At 31.0% G+C, this 14,189-nt stretch overlaps 1 protein-coding gene and 1 non-coding gene across 3 annotated transcripts; both read right to left on the reverse strand.

Moving 5' to 3' along the window:
• Positions 1-4,559: 4,559 nt before the first annotated feature.
• On the reverse strand, positions 4,560-6,236 carry LOC107416007 (putative glutamine amidotransferase GAT1_2.1). 2 transcript variants are annotated; one of them, XM_060816620.1, is made up of 3 exons: positions 6,011-6,236; positions 5,174-5,865; positions 4,560-5,053 (listed from the first exon to the last, which is right to left on the reverse strand). In XM_060816620.1, exons 2-3 carry the CDS (start codon positions 5,399-5,401, stop codon positions 4,823-4,825), a joined length of 459 nt encoding a protein of 152 aa, XP_060672603.1. In that variant the 5' UTR covers positions 5,402-5,865; positions 6,011-6,236; the 3' UTR covers positions 4,560-4,822. The 2 variants fall into 2 exon arrangements, with proteins under 2 accessions (XP_060672603.1, XP_048328024.2); XM_048472067.2 differs by having other exon boundaries at positions 5,174-5,904.
• Positions 6,237-10,380: 4,144 nt separating this feature from the next.
• TRNAV-CAC (transfer RNA valine (anticodon CAC)) lies at positions 10,381-10,454 on the reverse strand. The gene has a single exon. It is a non-coding gene; the product is annotated as a tRNA-Val (tRNA).
• Positions 10,455-14,189: the final 3,735 nt, after the last annotated feature.

Here is a 14,189-nt window from a genome sequence, read left to right on the forward strand (position 1 = left end):
AGAAAATGAAAAAAATTCATAGGCTGGCGCCGCGTATGCTTACCTATTTCCAATGGACATTGAAAATAGTCTTAAGAATTATTATAATTTAATGTTTTCCAAAAACGCAATTTTAAATTCTTTTATTTTATTTTTATTTTTATTTTGTCAAAAAGAAACAAATTCCAATTGAATACTTCCTTTACTAAACAATCCATCAACAACCCAATTATTATTTTTTTTCCCCCTTAAACAATCGTTTTTTGGCAGCTGATTGGACATCGCTTATCCTGATCCTACAACTTGTAATTAATCATAATTATATATATATGAAGGAATGTTTCATATGTCAAAAACTTTCTGACCAAAAACAAAAAATACATATACCAAAAACTTTGACAAATAGCCGATTCAATTTTCTTGCGGTGAATTAATGCTTATCCTTAATTAATTAAAGTTCCTTAAAGTTGCAACTTCAAAAACTTTTTAAAAATGAAACTTTTATGCACTATTGGATTAACTGCGTCTAATATGCAAGATAATGTTCGAAATGTACGGTTTCAATTGTATTATTTTGTTTTAATTTTAACATTTTCTTTCAGTTATATATATTAATAAATAAATAGAACAAAATAATTGGGATTTATCAAATTATATAATTAAAAAAAGCGTCTTTTTTATTATTATTATTTTTTTCTCTTGTGAAAAAGGGTACTTTCTTGACTCATGGTATGCAAATATAATTAGTAGAGTTCAATTTTAATTTGTGAATAAGGTACTTAATTTAATATGAAATTAGTTGGGAATCTACACACGTGGAATGCATGAAAATTAGAGCAGAGTTTGTTGACAAAGAACTGGGGGAGATTGACACATGTGGAGGTGGTGCTTACCTTGGACAAATTTATTATAACAGGTCGAAGCTGAGGGAGCAAATACGTGGAGTAGGTTCATTTGGATTGATATATATATATATATATATATGATGACGTGGGTGTTACATTACTTATCCAGCTGGGCAGAGTTTCCTAGAAGGAGAAACGCTTATCAAGAAAATCATGCTTTTAATACTTTTTTTTTTTGGGTGCTTTTAATACTTTATATATGCTTTGCAAATTTAATAATTATTAATTTATAATCTATCTTTTACATGACCAATCCCATTTATAATTGAAAAGTAAAAAAAAAAAATTGTAAATTAAAAAAAAAAAAAAGAAAAAAATTATCTTCTATATCTATAATCTATCTCACACTTCGTAATAAATATATATATATATATATATACATATAGATAGTCCGTCTATGATGCGGACGGTCCTAATGCGGACTACAGTATCGGTGACTGTTTTTCATAATATTGGTGATGATTTTCTAAAAAATCATCGTTAATACTATGAAAAACCGTCACTAATACTGCGGTTTTCATGCGGACCGTTCTCACCATAAAATTTTCATATATATAGATATATTGAGATAACTATTGTGTCGCTATCTCTTCTTCCCAGGATAGTTTATTACCTAATCTAAATTTGAATTCGAATTCTTGCATTTTAAATAAATAAAAATTAAAAATGTATCATTTAGCAACCATTAATTTTGCACGTTTGATCATCCATCTCTTGCCTCTAGCCTCCTAATTTCTTGGAGCATTATTCAAATATTTTAGGATTCCATATACAATATTCATATATTCTTCATTTGGTGCATGCATGAAGTGGCTTATTGCATATATTACATAAATTATATCCAACCTTTTGTATGATAAATAGAATAGTCTTTCAACAAATCTTTGATAATGACCTTTATTCATTAGATGTTAATTGGATATTCTCCAAAATTTGTAATTCATTTTTATGGAAGTCTCTACTTGCTTACAATCTAGCATTTCAGTTTTAGTTAGAAAATCTAACACATATTTTCTTTGTGACAAAGAAATGCCATGTTTTAATCTTGCAACTTAGATCCCTAAAAGATATTTTAGTTAACCAAGATTATTCATTTCAAATTTGCTGGCCAAATACTCTTGCATTTCCTTTATTTTATTTGGATCATTACCTATCAAAACCATATCATCCGCATACACAATTAAAGTTGCTACTTTTTTGATTTTATGTTTATAAACAAAATATGATCATAATTTATGTGTTTATAACTAAATGCCTTTATGGTCTTTGAGAATCTTCTAAACCAAGCTTTTATAACCAAATGCCTTTATTGTCTTTAAGAATCTTTTAAACCATACTTTGTTTCACTGTTTGAACCCATACAAAAACTTCTTCAATGTATAAAGTTTACCATTATCTAAAGGGTTCACATTTATTTTTGGATGACAAATCCATGTATACTTCCTTTTCTAAATCCCCATTAGAAAAAGTATTTTTAACGTCAAACTGTTTCAATGGCCAATTTCAAATGACTGTTATGGACATAAGAATCCGGATTGTATTGATTTTGACTACTGAGACAAATGTCTCTTGATAATTCACTCCATGCTTTTGCATATATCTTTTTGCAACAAACATTGCATTAAACCGAAGCCCAAGTTTAATACCCAAGCTTAAAGCTTAGTTCAATACTTAAGGGTTGGGTACCAAACTTGGATCATTGGTCCAGTCCGACTCAGAAAAAATTATCTTTCCATTTCAAAAAAGTCTAACCAAAGCCTGAATTTGGGGTCTTAAGCCATACTAGGCAATCCAAATTTACACCCTAACTATAATCTTATTCTTTAAAATGTGCCATGCATAAGCTGTGAATTTTCATGGTAACCGTTGGACAAGCATAGCCTTCCTATCCATGTGGAAAAAAAAAAAAAAGCTCTTTTCAACTTTGTGTGGAGTTGCAGTGAGCCAAGAAACTACAACTTTTCATTTTCAAGTTTACCAAACCGAAAAATTTTACATCAATAGGTAAAAGACAAATAAAGAAAAAAGGGAAAGATAGAGACAAAAGGCCCATAAACCGAAATTCATGTGATTCCTTTTCAACAACGAAAGCAAAATGGTTATGGTATCCCTAAAAAGTAAAGATACACCACTAATATTTTCAACATTTTGATGGACCAAGCTCATGTACAAAGCCATTCAACTTTCTTTCCAAAACTTCAGAACAAATCTTCTCTCCATCATGTGGTAAAAAGATATTAGATCAGACAACTGCTCTACTGACATTTTCCCTGTCACATTCTTCGCTACTTTCTCTCTCTCTCCTCGTTCAATTTCAATCTCTTTGTGTATCAACCTCCATTTCTTACCATTGCTCCCATTTGCTTCAACCTCTTCTCTTGTTGCAAGTTCAATGCTGTATTTGACTGCAAAATTACATTTTGATTAATTCATATTCATTCATAATTTGTTTAGAACTAATTAAGATTATTATTAGTAGCAAAAACTTGGGCCATCTATTTTCCTGAAGGAAATCTATGATACATTCCCTTTTACCAAAAGGAAAACAGCAGTTTAAGATAGAAAAGATAAAAAGAAATAGGTAGAAGAGAAAGAGATAAAAATAGAGTTTGAGTTTGATTATAAATAAATTTTATTCGAGATAAATACAGAGTTTGATTAGAAATGAGTTTGATTATAAATAAATTTTATTCATTCATAGGTTCTTCTGTAGTCAACATAACACTTATAGGCTAAACCCACTTCATTATCTATAAGTAACTACTAGTACTAGCGAAACCCACTTCCCTATCTATAAGTAACTATTAATCCTTGGAAGAAAATCCAAGTAAATAAAGAGCACATAAAAAAACCATTAACTGCTACTATCAACTGTTTCTACAAAAAAAATGACACTGGACCCTTTTGCATGGAAAGTAACTAGAGATATAAAACATACATACACATAGAGACTAGGACTCATATGCCAAATTGGATACATATCTTCCCACTCCCCTCAGTTTACCCTTGTCCTCAAGGATGGTGGCTGGATCAGAAATCAGGGACAAGCTTAGAGATACTACATGAATTGGACCTTCTTATTTCTTGAGTAAACTCATATGGAAAGCATTGTAAATCAATGAGCTCGTACAAAACTGGAAAATCTCTATAATGGTGGGGTTGTGTTGTAAATCCTTAGGAAGTTGGCATCGATTGCAAAGGAAGTCGTCCATCGCTTGGACGTTAGTCATGCCAGAGACATAGGATGTCATGGAGGGCAATGGAACCCCATAAACGACTTCAAATAACGAAATTTTGTAAGCGAGATTTTTTAATGAAGGTTTGAAGTCACCGAGTTGCTATCTATTATAGAAGGTACAAAGTTGTACCCATAGCAAGGAACAAACTTGTAAAGAGTCCCCTTTATGGAAGGAATTAGGGTCATGTTCTATTGGTTGTTGCATTAGATGGGCATGCAAACCTTGTAAATTGATAAGAATCATTTGCAAAGTCGCATTGATTTGTTCAAATTTGGTTTCATGCCTTGCCAAAATGTCCAGAATTTTCACTTTGGAATTCGGCACCTATTTACCCACAGGAATCTATAGAAAGATGCTAAGATACCAAATGATACATTCCTTTTTACCAAAAGGAAAATAGCAGTTTAAGATACAAAAAAAAAAGAAGAAATAGAGATAAAGAGATAAAGATAGAGTTTGATTAGGAATAAACTTCATTCACTCAAAGATTCTTCTACGGTCAACGTAATACTTATAAACTAAACTCACTGCCTTATCCATAAGTAACTACTTGTACTTGGAAGAAAATAAGTAGCACATAAAGAAACCATTAACTGCTACTATTAATTGATTCTACAAAGAAACTGACACTGGACCATTGTGCATGGAAAGTAACTAGAGATACAAAATACACATACAAAATACACATACACATAGAGACTAGGACCCATATGCCAAATGGGGTACATATAAATCTGCTCCTACTTCAAGCTCTGATTCTTTAACCAGATGTGTGCCTCGGCTAGTAGCGTAAATATTCTTAGCAAGTGAGAAACTTCTTATAATTTTCTTCCTCTTCTTCTCCATTTTTTGTTCAAGCTTCAAAGCTTTTGGTTCTGATTTGGAGCTGTTTAGCTTCTTCTGATAAGCAATGACTGCCTTCACAAATTCCTGTTTAACAAAACCAATGTAACATCAATCGGGTCAATTTCTTTTTCTGTATTTTTACACTGAATCTCTCATTAGAAAAAAAGAAAAAAAGAAAAAAAATAGAGATAGATATATTTATACCTGATAAGCAGATGGGCAACCAGGATAATCAAATTCCTCAGAATCAGGCTTCCTCATTCTCTCAGGATGAAACTGCAACCCCATTATAAATTTACCCTCTTCAGGATTATAAGCATCAGGATCATAAAAACCTTCAACTAAACCATCAGGAGTGAAAGCCATTGGAACAAATCTCTCTGCCAATCTTTTAACTCCTTGATGATGATAACTATTAACCCAAATCTCCATTTTTCCTCCTTCCAAAATATCCTTAAACCAATGATGCAAAGGAGTATTTTCCACCACCTTCACAACATGTCTATGACTATCATAATTATCGTAATCAATGTGTTTGACTTTTTGTCCAACTGCACAATTCTTAGAGAGCTCTTTCGCAACGTCGAAATAAAGTGACCCACCACATGCAACATTCAAAATCTGAGAGCCTCTGCAAATTCCCAGGTAGGGTATGTTCCTTTCGAGGCAGAGCTTTGCAAGTCTCAATTCGATCTAATCCTTTTCTTTGTCGATTGCTGTGTCACTCGCGTGAAGTCTTCTGATTTCTTCTAGCTCTTCCGCTGAAAGACCTGAAACTTCGTTTTCGTAAAGAGAAGGATCGATATCTTCTCCTTCACAGAGAAGAACTCCATGGATGGGTTCGAAGCTGTCCAATAACCTATGGACACCTGAAACTCTGGGTACAATAACTGGTACTGCACCATAACCCACTATAAGATCGAGATGATATTCTCCTGCAGATCATAAATAGATTACACTAAGAAACACACATGAAAATATAAACAAATGTAACAAATATCAAAAACTCTGTTTTGGTTTTATGGGAAAAAGAGAACGAACCCACGAAATCTACAAACTTGTTCTTGCGAACACTACGCCTAGAGACTATGAGAACGCGAGGAAGCATCACGGATAGATCGGAAGCCCTGGCTGAGATTGGTTAGTACATGTTTTGCTTCCAAAATTTTCCATCTATATATAGAGGAAGAAGAAGAGGAAGTTTTTGTTTTTTAATTCTAGATAGGAACTAGAACTCCCTGATTTTGTGTCTAAAGAAAGAGAAATAAAGAATTGCAAAGCCCTGCGCCGCGTAACTTCATATTTCCAACGTTCGGTGGAAAAAGCAGTCTAATAATAATTAATTATTTATTTGTTCATTATCATTATTATTATTATTATTATTATTATTAAAAATGTTCTCCTAAAAAAGCAATTTCAATTTCTTTTAATTTTTTGTTCTCCAAAAAGAAGCAAATTCCAATTAAGCACTTCCTTTACTAAACAACTCATTAACAACCTAATTATTACAAGGTTTCTTTTTAAAGCTGATTTGACATAGCTTATCCGGTTTCTACAACTTGTAATTAATCATAATAATATGTAGTGTGTGTGTATATATATATATAATGAATGCTTTATATATCAAAAACTTTGATAATAAGTTATTCAATTTTGTTTTGATGAATTAATTTTTATCCTTAATTAAAGTTTTTGAAAGTTGCAAACTTATTTACGTGAAACAATAAGATGATTTACCAAAAATGCCTGTTAATTAAATACCTGGTACATCGAATGATCCCTTTGGGAAAAAAAAAAAAGGCCCTTTCTTTTTTCTTTTCTTTTTTTTTTAATAATAAGGGTGCTTAAAATGTATGGTTGTATCATTCTGTTTTAATTTTGACAATTTTTTCACTTATATAATAAAAAAAAAATACAGCAAAATAATTAGGGTTAATCAAATTAATTAATTAAAAAATGTCCTAAATTGACTCATAGTACGGATATATAGTAGAGTTCAATTTTAATTTGTGAGTAAGGTATTAATTAATTTAATAGGAAACCTGGGAATCATCCACGTTGACAGAAAACTGGGGCGGCGGTGCCTATCTTGGACAAATTGATGTCAAAGGAAGTGGTCAAAGCTTAGCGGGGCAAAATGTGGGGTAGGTTCATTTGGATTGACATACGATGACGTGGGTGTTACAGGGACGGTGTTCGCTGGCAAACCTATCCAGCTCGGCAGAGTTTACCAGAAGGACAAACGCTTATCAACAAAATCATGCATTCGCATTTAATACTTGGATACATATGCTTAGCAAATATACTAACTTATAATTAATGACCTACCTTCTACATCTATCTATAATTTTAGTTTTTTTCTTTTTTTTGGTCACTAATAATGATGAGCTTCAACGGATGATTACTCATATGACCAGAGCGAAACTGCCCATGGGCAACGGTGGGCTTGACTTAAATTAAAATTATATCTATATATATATATATATATATTATTAATAATTTTATTATATATTAATGCTATATTTATCATCAATTTATAATATTAAATCATTTATTATTAATTAATACCGTAATTTTAAAAAAGAAAAAGAAATACAAACAATAGTGAATACTAACAATATTAATAGTATCATTATATAGTTTACATTTTTTAAATTGTTTATTTATTGATATTATATATATATGTATAATACTATTAATTGGTATAAAACATATTCCTATAGAACAGTTTAATAATTCAAATACTTATCCTCTCCATTTATTACAAAAAAAAAAAATACATAGACAATATTGTTGTCTTTCTTTTTCCTTTTTTAAAATTAATATATTGTGCTCGTTCGAAAATTAATGTAATAATGTACTGTGTTGATCATATGTATATTTTAAAAGATAAGGTTTACTATTGTTACTTTTTTACTCCAAACGGAAATTAATGTATTGTATTTTATGTATATTTAAATTTTACCATCTTCTTCTACTAAGGAGATGTATTCTTACTTTTAATTAATAAAATTACCTTGCACTGTTAAAGTTGATTTAGAAGGAAAAAAAAATTATGAAGCCACCTCTTATATTAAACCTGGCTACATCCCTACATATGACAATTGCCTTTTTAGGTTAAATATACGTAACATAAGGCATTACGAAAACTAGTTGTGTAACTGTCTTTTCTTTTTAATGTTAATCTAATAATAAAGTCATCTGTTTCTTATAAGGAATTTGAATTCAAATTCTCACATTTTAAATAAGTCAAATAAAGTTTTATGCAAATGTCATTACTTTTTCATCATTATCAAGTGGTATAGTCATTTTTTTCTCATAAGAAATTTCAAATCAAATTCCCACATGTTAAATAAATAAAGTAAAATTCAGTTAATCACGCCGTTCAACTGAGCAATTTTTTTCCCTCACGGATTACAATCAAAAGGGACGAGGATTTTACATAAAATTGGTCAAACTCATACGTATTCTGAATAGTTTTAGTACTAAATTAAGTTTACGAGTACAATTGAGTATGTTTGATGATCTATCTCTTGCTCTAGTCTCCTTGAAAGTCGAAAGAGCTCGTTCTATTCAAGTATTTCTTTCTTTATCTTTTTTATTAAAAACCTGACTTTGGCAATATAGAAACAAACAGAAATTTCATTAAAACATTTTTTTCCTTTTTTTTTTTTTTAAAAGAAGAAAAAGAAACCTCTAAGGGTTGAGAAATATGTCTAAAGCAAATATTGCAATTAAAAGGAGGCTTATATATAAATTGTGCTGTTCATTTGTCAAGATAGTTGATAAAATTATTTAACCAATCTCATTTTGTCTATTAAATATTTAGATTTAATGGTGTATAAATTATCTGGACAACTATCATAATTTTTCAATGCTTATTCATCTTTATATCTATTCAATCAAAAATTAAAATGATTTATATTTTGGTAGATTTAATCATTCAACAAACAAAATGATATTTGTTAAAAATATATATATAATTGTTAAATATTTTAGTACATTAAACACTTTTTCATACATATATATATATATATATATATATATATATAGAGGATAAAATTACGGCACGTACCAACTGCATATATAAACCTGCACCGTATATATATAGAGAGGATAAGATTACGATGCATATTTAAACCTGCACCGTAAAATTACTATACATCTATATATATATATGTATAACAGTACGGACGAATCTCTTTAACGTTCCTTGAAATCCGGATCCTCAAAAACCTTCAAAAAGTGGCATACCACTTTCATAAAAGATACCTCTGGATCAACAGGCCTTTTTTTATTTTTTTGGAAGTTGAGATTCTTTTAAGAGCTACACAGGCACCAATGGACCGGTGCAATTGGATACTACTTCTGTCTGAAATAAATGTTTGACCTTACTGCAACTTCTAAGACATATCAAGAGCTTTTACAACTTTGATTACTATAAAGAAGAAATAAGGAAATTATTGTAAGACAAAATTACATTTTAAATAAAAATGATGGGTGAAAACGGTGTTTAACAACTTTTCTGACAACCAATCAATAAAAAAGAAGAAGAAAATAAATTATTATATGTGATGTACGATATAGCTCACAACTTTGATGACAATAAAGACTCTCACAATCTTGACGGCACCTACAAAGGAAAAAATAAAATGAAATAAACAATCAAGAGGTTGACGGCTTCGATGACTATCAAGAGGTTCACAACTTTTGTGACAGACAAGGAAGAAAAAAAGTGGAAAATATTGAGATTTTTATGTTTAAAATGATATTAACACGTCAAGACACTATTTTACGACTTTGATGATAAATAAGAAAGTAGATGAAAAGTTTGACCTTATCACTTGTATGATGAGCCATGGTGCTCTTAACTTTTGTAACAATGAAGTAAAATAGATGTAGATGGAAGTTATATGTCAAAAGAGGAAAAAAAAAAAAAAAAAAAAACTGAGAATTTGACCTTATAATATGTTATGCATCATGGAAAAAGATTAATTTCACAATTATAAAAATTTGGCATATGCGAAGGGAAGACCACGTGTTACACAAATCGGATAATAATTAAAGAAATGAAGACCATGTGTTACACCCCAAAAAAAAAAGGCAGCATATGCGAAGTGAAGATCTTACAATATGTTATGCATCACGGAAAAAGATAAATTTCACAACTATAAAAATTTGGCATATGCGCAGTAAAGACCATGTGTTACACAAAAAGAAAAAAAAAAAAAAAGGATAAAAATAAGAAGCATATGCGAAGTAAAGATCTAGACCATGTGTTACACACACACACACACACACACACACACAAATAAATAAAAAATATAAAATAAGAAGCATATGCGGAGTGAATATCATGTGTTACACAAGTCGGACCGTTCTACAACTTGTAGTGCATCACACATTTTCAGTGTCTGAGCCCGGGTTCGAACCGGGGACCTCTAGTGTGTGAGACTAGCGTGATAACCAACTACACCACCCAGACATGTGCAAAAAAAATTTCGACCTTATCATTATTATCATTGATTATCGATAGTTAATATTATTATTTACTTTAATTGGAAAGTATATCGATATTTCTTTACACGATGTTGTCATAAAATATAAAAATTCTATATTTCTAACATCTATGTGTGAATGTTTTTAAATCGGGATTAATTAAAGTAAAAAATCTTGTACAAATGGACACACTCGAGTTATTCTTAATTTATTGTATGCTCAAAATTTTGTACAAATGACTTTGTAGAACAAAACGTTTGTCAAGCATGAATTTTGAGCAATTACCCAAAAAAAATAAACAAATAAAAGGAAAAGCATAAATTTGAGTAGAGTAATTGAAGATACCAATTTATTTGGCAAGTTGTTTGATTACAAATTGATGCTATAAAAAAGCTAAATATTATTATTATTATTATTATTATTTGAAAAATTAATGTTTCTCATTTTCGGTAATGTTAGGAATAGATAGGCAATGCAAATACTTTTGGTTAAGGATAAGCATGGAAAGTTTTACAATGGGATCATGATGTTAGTCTAGTTTAAAAGAATTTTGATGTGAAGTTCCACATCGGTTGGAAAGAGGTTGTGGATATTTTTTTCTTGAAACGCGTTCTTATGAGGGAAGTAAAACTATAAGGGGTAGAATTGGGTTCATCACCTAGCTTTCAAAGCAGATATTACCTCGATTGAGCCTGGGAAGTCCGGACCAGTAGGACTGGCAAGTGAGGGATGAGACCCCTAACTATTGAGATGCATTTTAAACCTTTGAAAGCTGGACAATATCTCATACAGATAGAGTGAACTATTACATTTCACTTATTGTTATATACGATAATCACCAATTAAATTTGTTAATATAATTATTACTTATTGACTATATACTTAATTAAATAAATAATTAATGCTTTATTGATAAGAATAAATTCATAAAAATTTTAATTTTTATATAGTCGTCCAATTATTTAAATTTATATGAAAAAGTAAACTATTTTATTAGATTAATAAGTAATTATTACATTTTATATATATATATACATATATTTGTTATTATAGATAAAATTATTTATCATGATAAATGATAATTAAATCTGTACAATTTGACAACTGGTACTGGATTATACTCTTTCATATAGTAGAGACTTCCTCCACAATAGCATTTTCTTCTTTTTTGTTTTTTGTTTTTTTGTTTTTTTTTTTTTTTGTTTTTTTTTTTTGTGTTTTTTTTGGTAATATACATGTATATATATATAGTACATGAGTTGTTTTCACGATTTGAATGACTACCATGATTACGAGAAATGTTATACAACTTAGCATAATCAATATAAGAAGTGAAAAATAATTTGGATTTTAAGGAATAGACTCCAAATTATAAAAAGCTAATTAATTAATTAATTAAGGCAAGTAGCGATCAGGAAAGCGAATGCTCAGAAAGCGAATGCAACAGTCGGCAGAAAACCCTTCTAGCATTTTGAGAGGGCATGGAACACCCAACGTTTAGATCCTTAGAGAACTCACAATAGCATTGTCTTTGCTCTCTCACATTCCGGCAGCAATTGCTTGACGGTGACGTCCATGTTGTGATTGCCGTTATGCAGGGTTCCATCTTCAGTAGGCTGCAAATATGATCATCTGCCGCCTCCGGTGCCACATGATAATGTGTGCTAGAAAATATTATCAATGTTATCGCAGCTACCAAACACAATCTAACACAGCACATTATTGTATTCTTCATCTCCATTAATGATATTGAGAGACAGAGAAGACATAGATTAGGAGGATAGTTGGGCAGGAATTCCTGACTGAGCATTTATATAGAGAGAGAGTTCATTGATAAACACTAGGGAGGCCATGGCAACTCTTTGTGACCCATCCAAATTAACGATAATATATATTGCCTCTTCACTAGTGTGAAAAGGAGCTCCTAGCGAGCTCTGTTTGATATTGACATGTCAATTATCATTGGTTTATATGTTTGTTTGTCTGTTTTGACCTTTTGATTAGCTCAAAACTTTTTTATCAACGAAATAAATTAATATCACTCCTTTCAACATTATTAGTATTTATTGGATGCCTTAAAACGGATAAGTTTTTAGCTGTGACTTAGATATATATAAATATATATATATATATATATATATATATATATTTGGGTTTTGTGATTGTGAGAGAGGAGATACCATACTTTTAAATCTTTTATTTTTATTTTTATGTATTATAATTTATATGATGTATATTTTATTAATCATATATTTCTTGAATGATCAAAGCCATTTAATTATCTGCTCAAATAAGAGAAGAATTCAACGACCTAATATGGCCTTAATATTTATTTATTTGCCTGGTGGACCTTAATGAATAATAAAATAGGAAAAGACAAAAAGAAAATAAAAGATTGACAAGTTAGATATACGGCAATTTTTTTTTTTTTTTTATGGATCATATACATCGCAATTAAGTAACAAGTATACATTTTTGCCCCCCAAAAAAAAAAATAATAATAATAACAAGTATACATAATTCTAAATAATTAGTTGGCCGGAAAGTAGTATCGACTCTTACAGTTTCTTTTTTTTTCTTTTTTCTTTTTTTTTGGGGAGAGGGTGGGGGGGTGTCATACGCTTATGGGCTAATGTAGTACTATTATTGTTACTAAAACTATATTATTATTATAAAGACAAAAAAAGTATATTATTATTAATATTTTTGTAAATATTACCGTACAACAGAATCGAAAATAAAACTTTTAACTTATTAACTCAGTTGTTCCAATTATGAAATTAATTTATCACACCCACCGACAGGGAAAAAACTCTAATACTCCCGGAGTATTGAGCAAGTGGATACTCCTTCCATTAGGTAAAGGACATTTGGACAAACTCTGCCACATCATTCTACTAAAATCCAGCTGTAAAACTGATTAACAGACGTCAACGTTAAACGTCGTCTTCCTCCCTCTCCAACTCTAAACCTCATCTTCTTCCTCTTTCTCACATCACAAAAGAAAAACCGAAAGTTACCTTCAAAAATCCATAAATGTAGAACCATCTAATACTCAGATGAGGCGCAGTCGAGATTTGGCCCTCTTTCAGAAACAACCAAAAAAAAAAAAAAAGAAGTGGGGGAGCTTAGAGGTACCATACAAGACACCAACGAGGCCAACACCGAGGCGTGGCGTCAAGAAAGCCAAGCTTTCCAAACAAAGGTAATGGAAACCTTGTCCCTTATGCAAGAAGAGTTTAGAGGAGACACGTGAGGATTGGGCGTTATGCAAGAGAGCTGCAACTAGTGGCACCGTCACTACCCAACAAATAGTCTCTACTCCAAGGGTAGATGCTCCCAAGCCCAAGGAGTTTAGTGGGAGAAGGGATGCAAAGGAGTTGGACAACTACATGTGGCATATGGAACGGTACTTTGAAGCCTTGGATTTCCAAGACGAGAAGCAAAAGGTAAACACCGCTACCCTCTATCTTACTAATCTTGCTGCGATATGGTGGCGTAGAAAGCATGAAGAAATGAAGAAAGGCATATGCGCTATCAATTCTTGGGAAGATTTAAAGAGTGAATTGAAGAAGCAATTCTATCCCGAGAATGTGGCGAATGATGCTAGGAAACGCATGAAGGAGTTGAAGCACCAACGATCCATCCGGGAATATGTGGAGCAATTCTCTGGGTTAATGCTCCAAATTCCTAACATGAGTGAGGAGGATCTCCTTTTCAA

This window comes from Ziziphus jujuba, chromosome 4, assembly GCF_031755915.1.
Source record: "Ziziphus jujuba cultivar Dongzao chromosome 4, ASM3175591v1".
NCBI lineage: Eukaryota > Viridiplantae > Streptophyta > Magnoliopsida > Rosales > Rhamnaceae > Ziziphus > Ziziphus jujuba.

Excerpts from the sequence above, each read along its gene's own strand:
- LOC107416007 (XM_060816620.1), bottom strand. The coding sequence starts at position 5,401 with ATGGAGATTTGGGTTAATAGTTATCATCATCAAGGAGTTAAAAGATTG. Across the intron at positions 5,054-5,173 it reads GTTGCCCATCTGCTTATCAG|GAATTTGTGAAGGCAGTCAT; the intron begins GTATAAATATAT and ends TTTGTTAAACAG.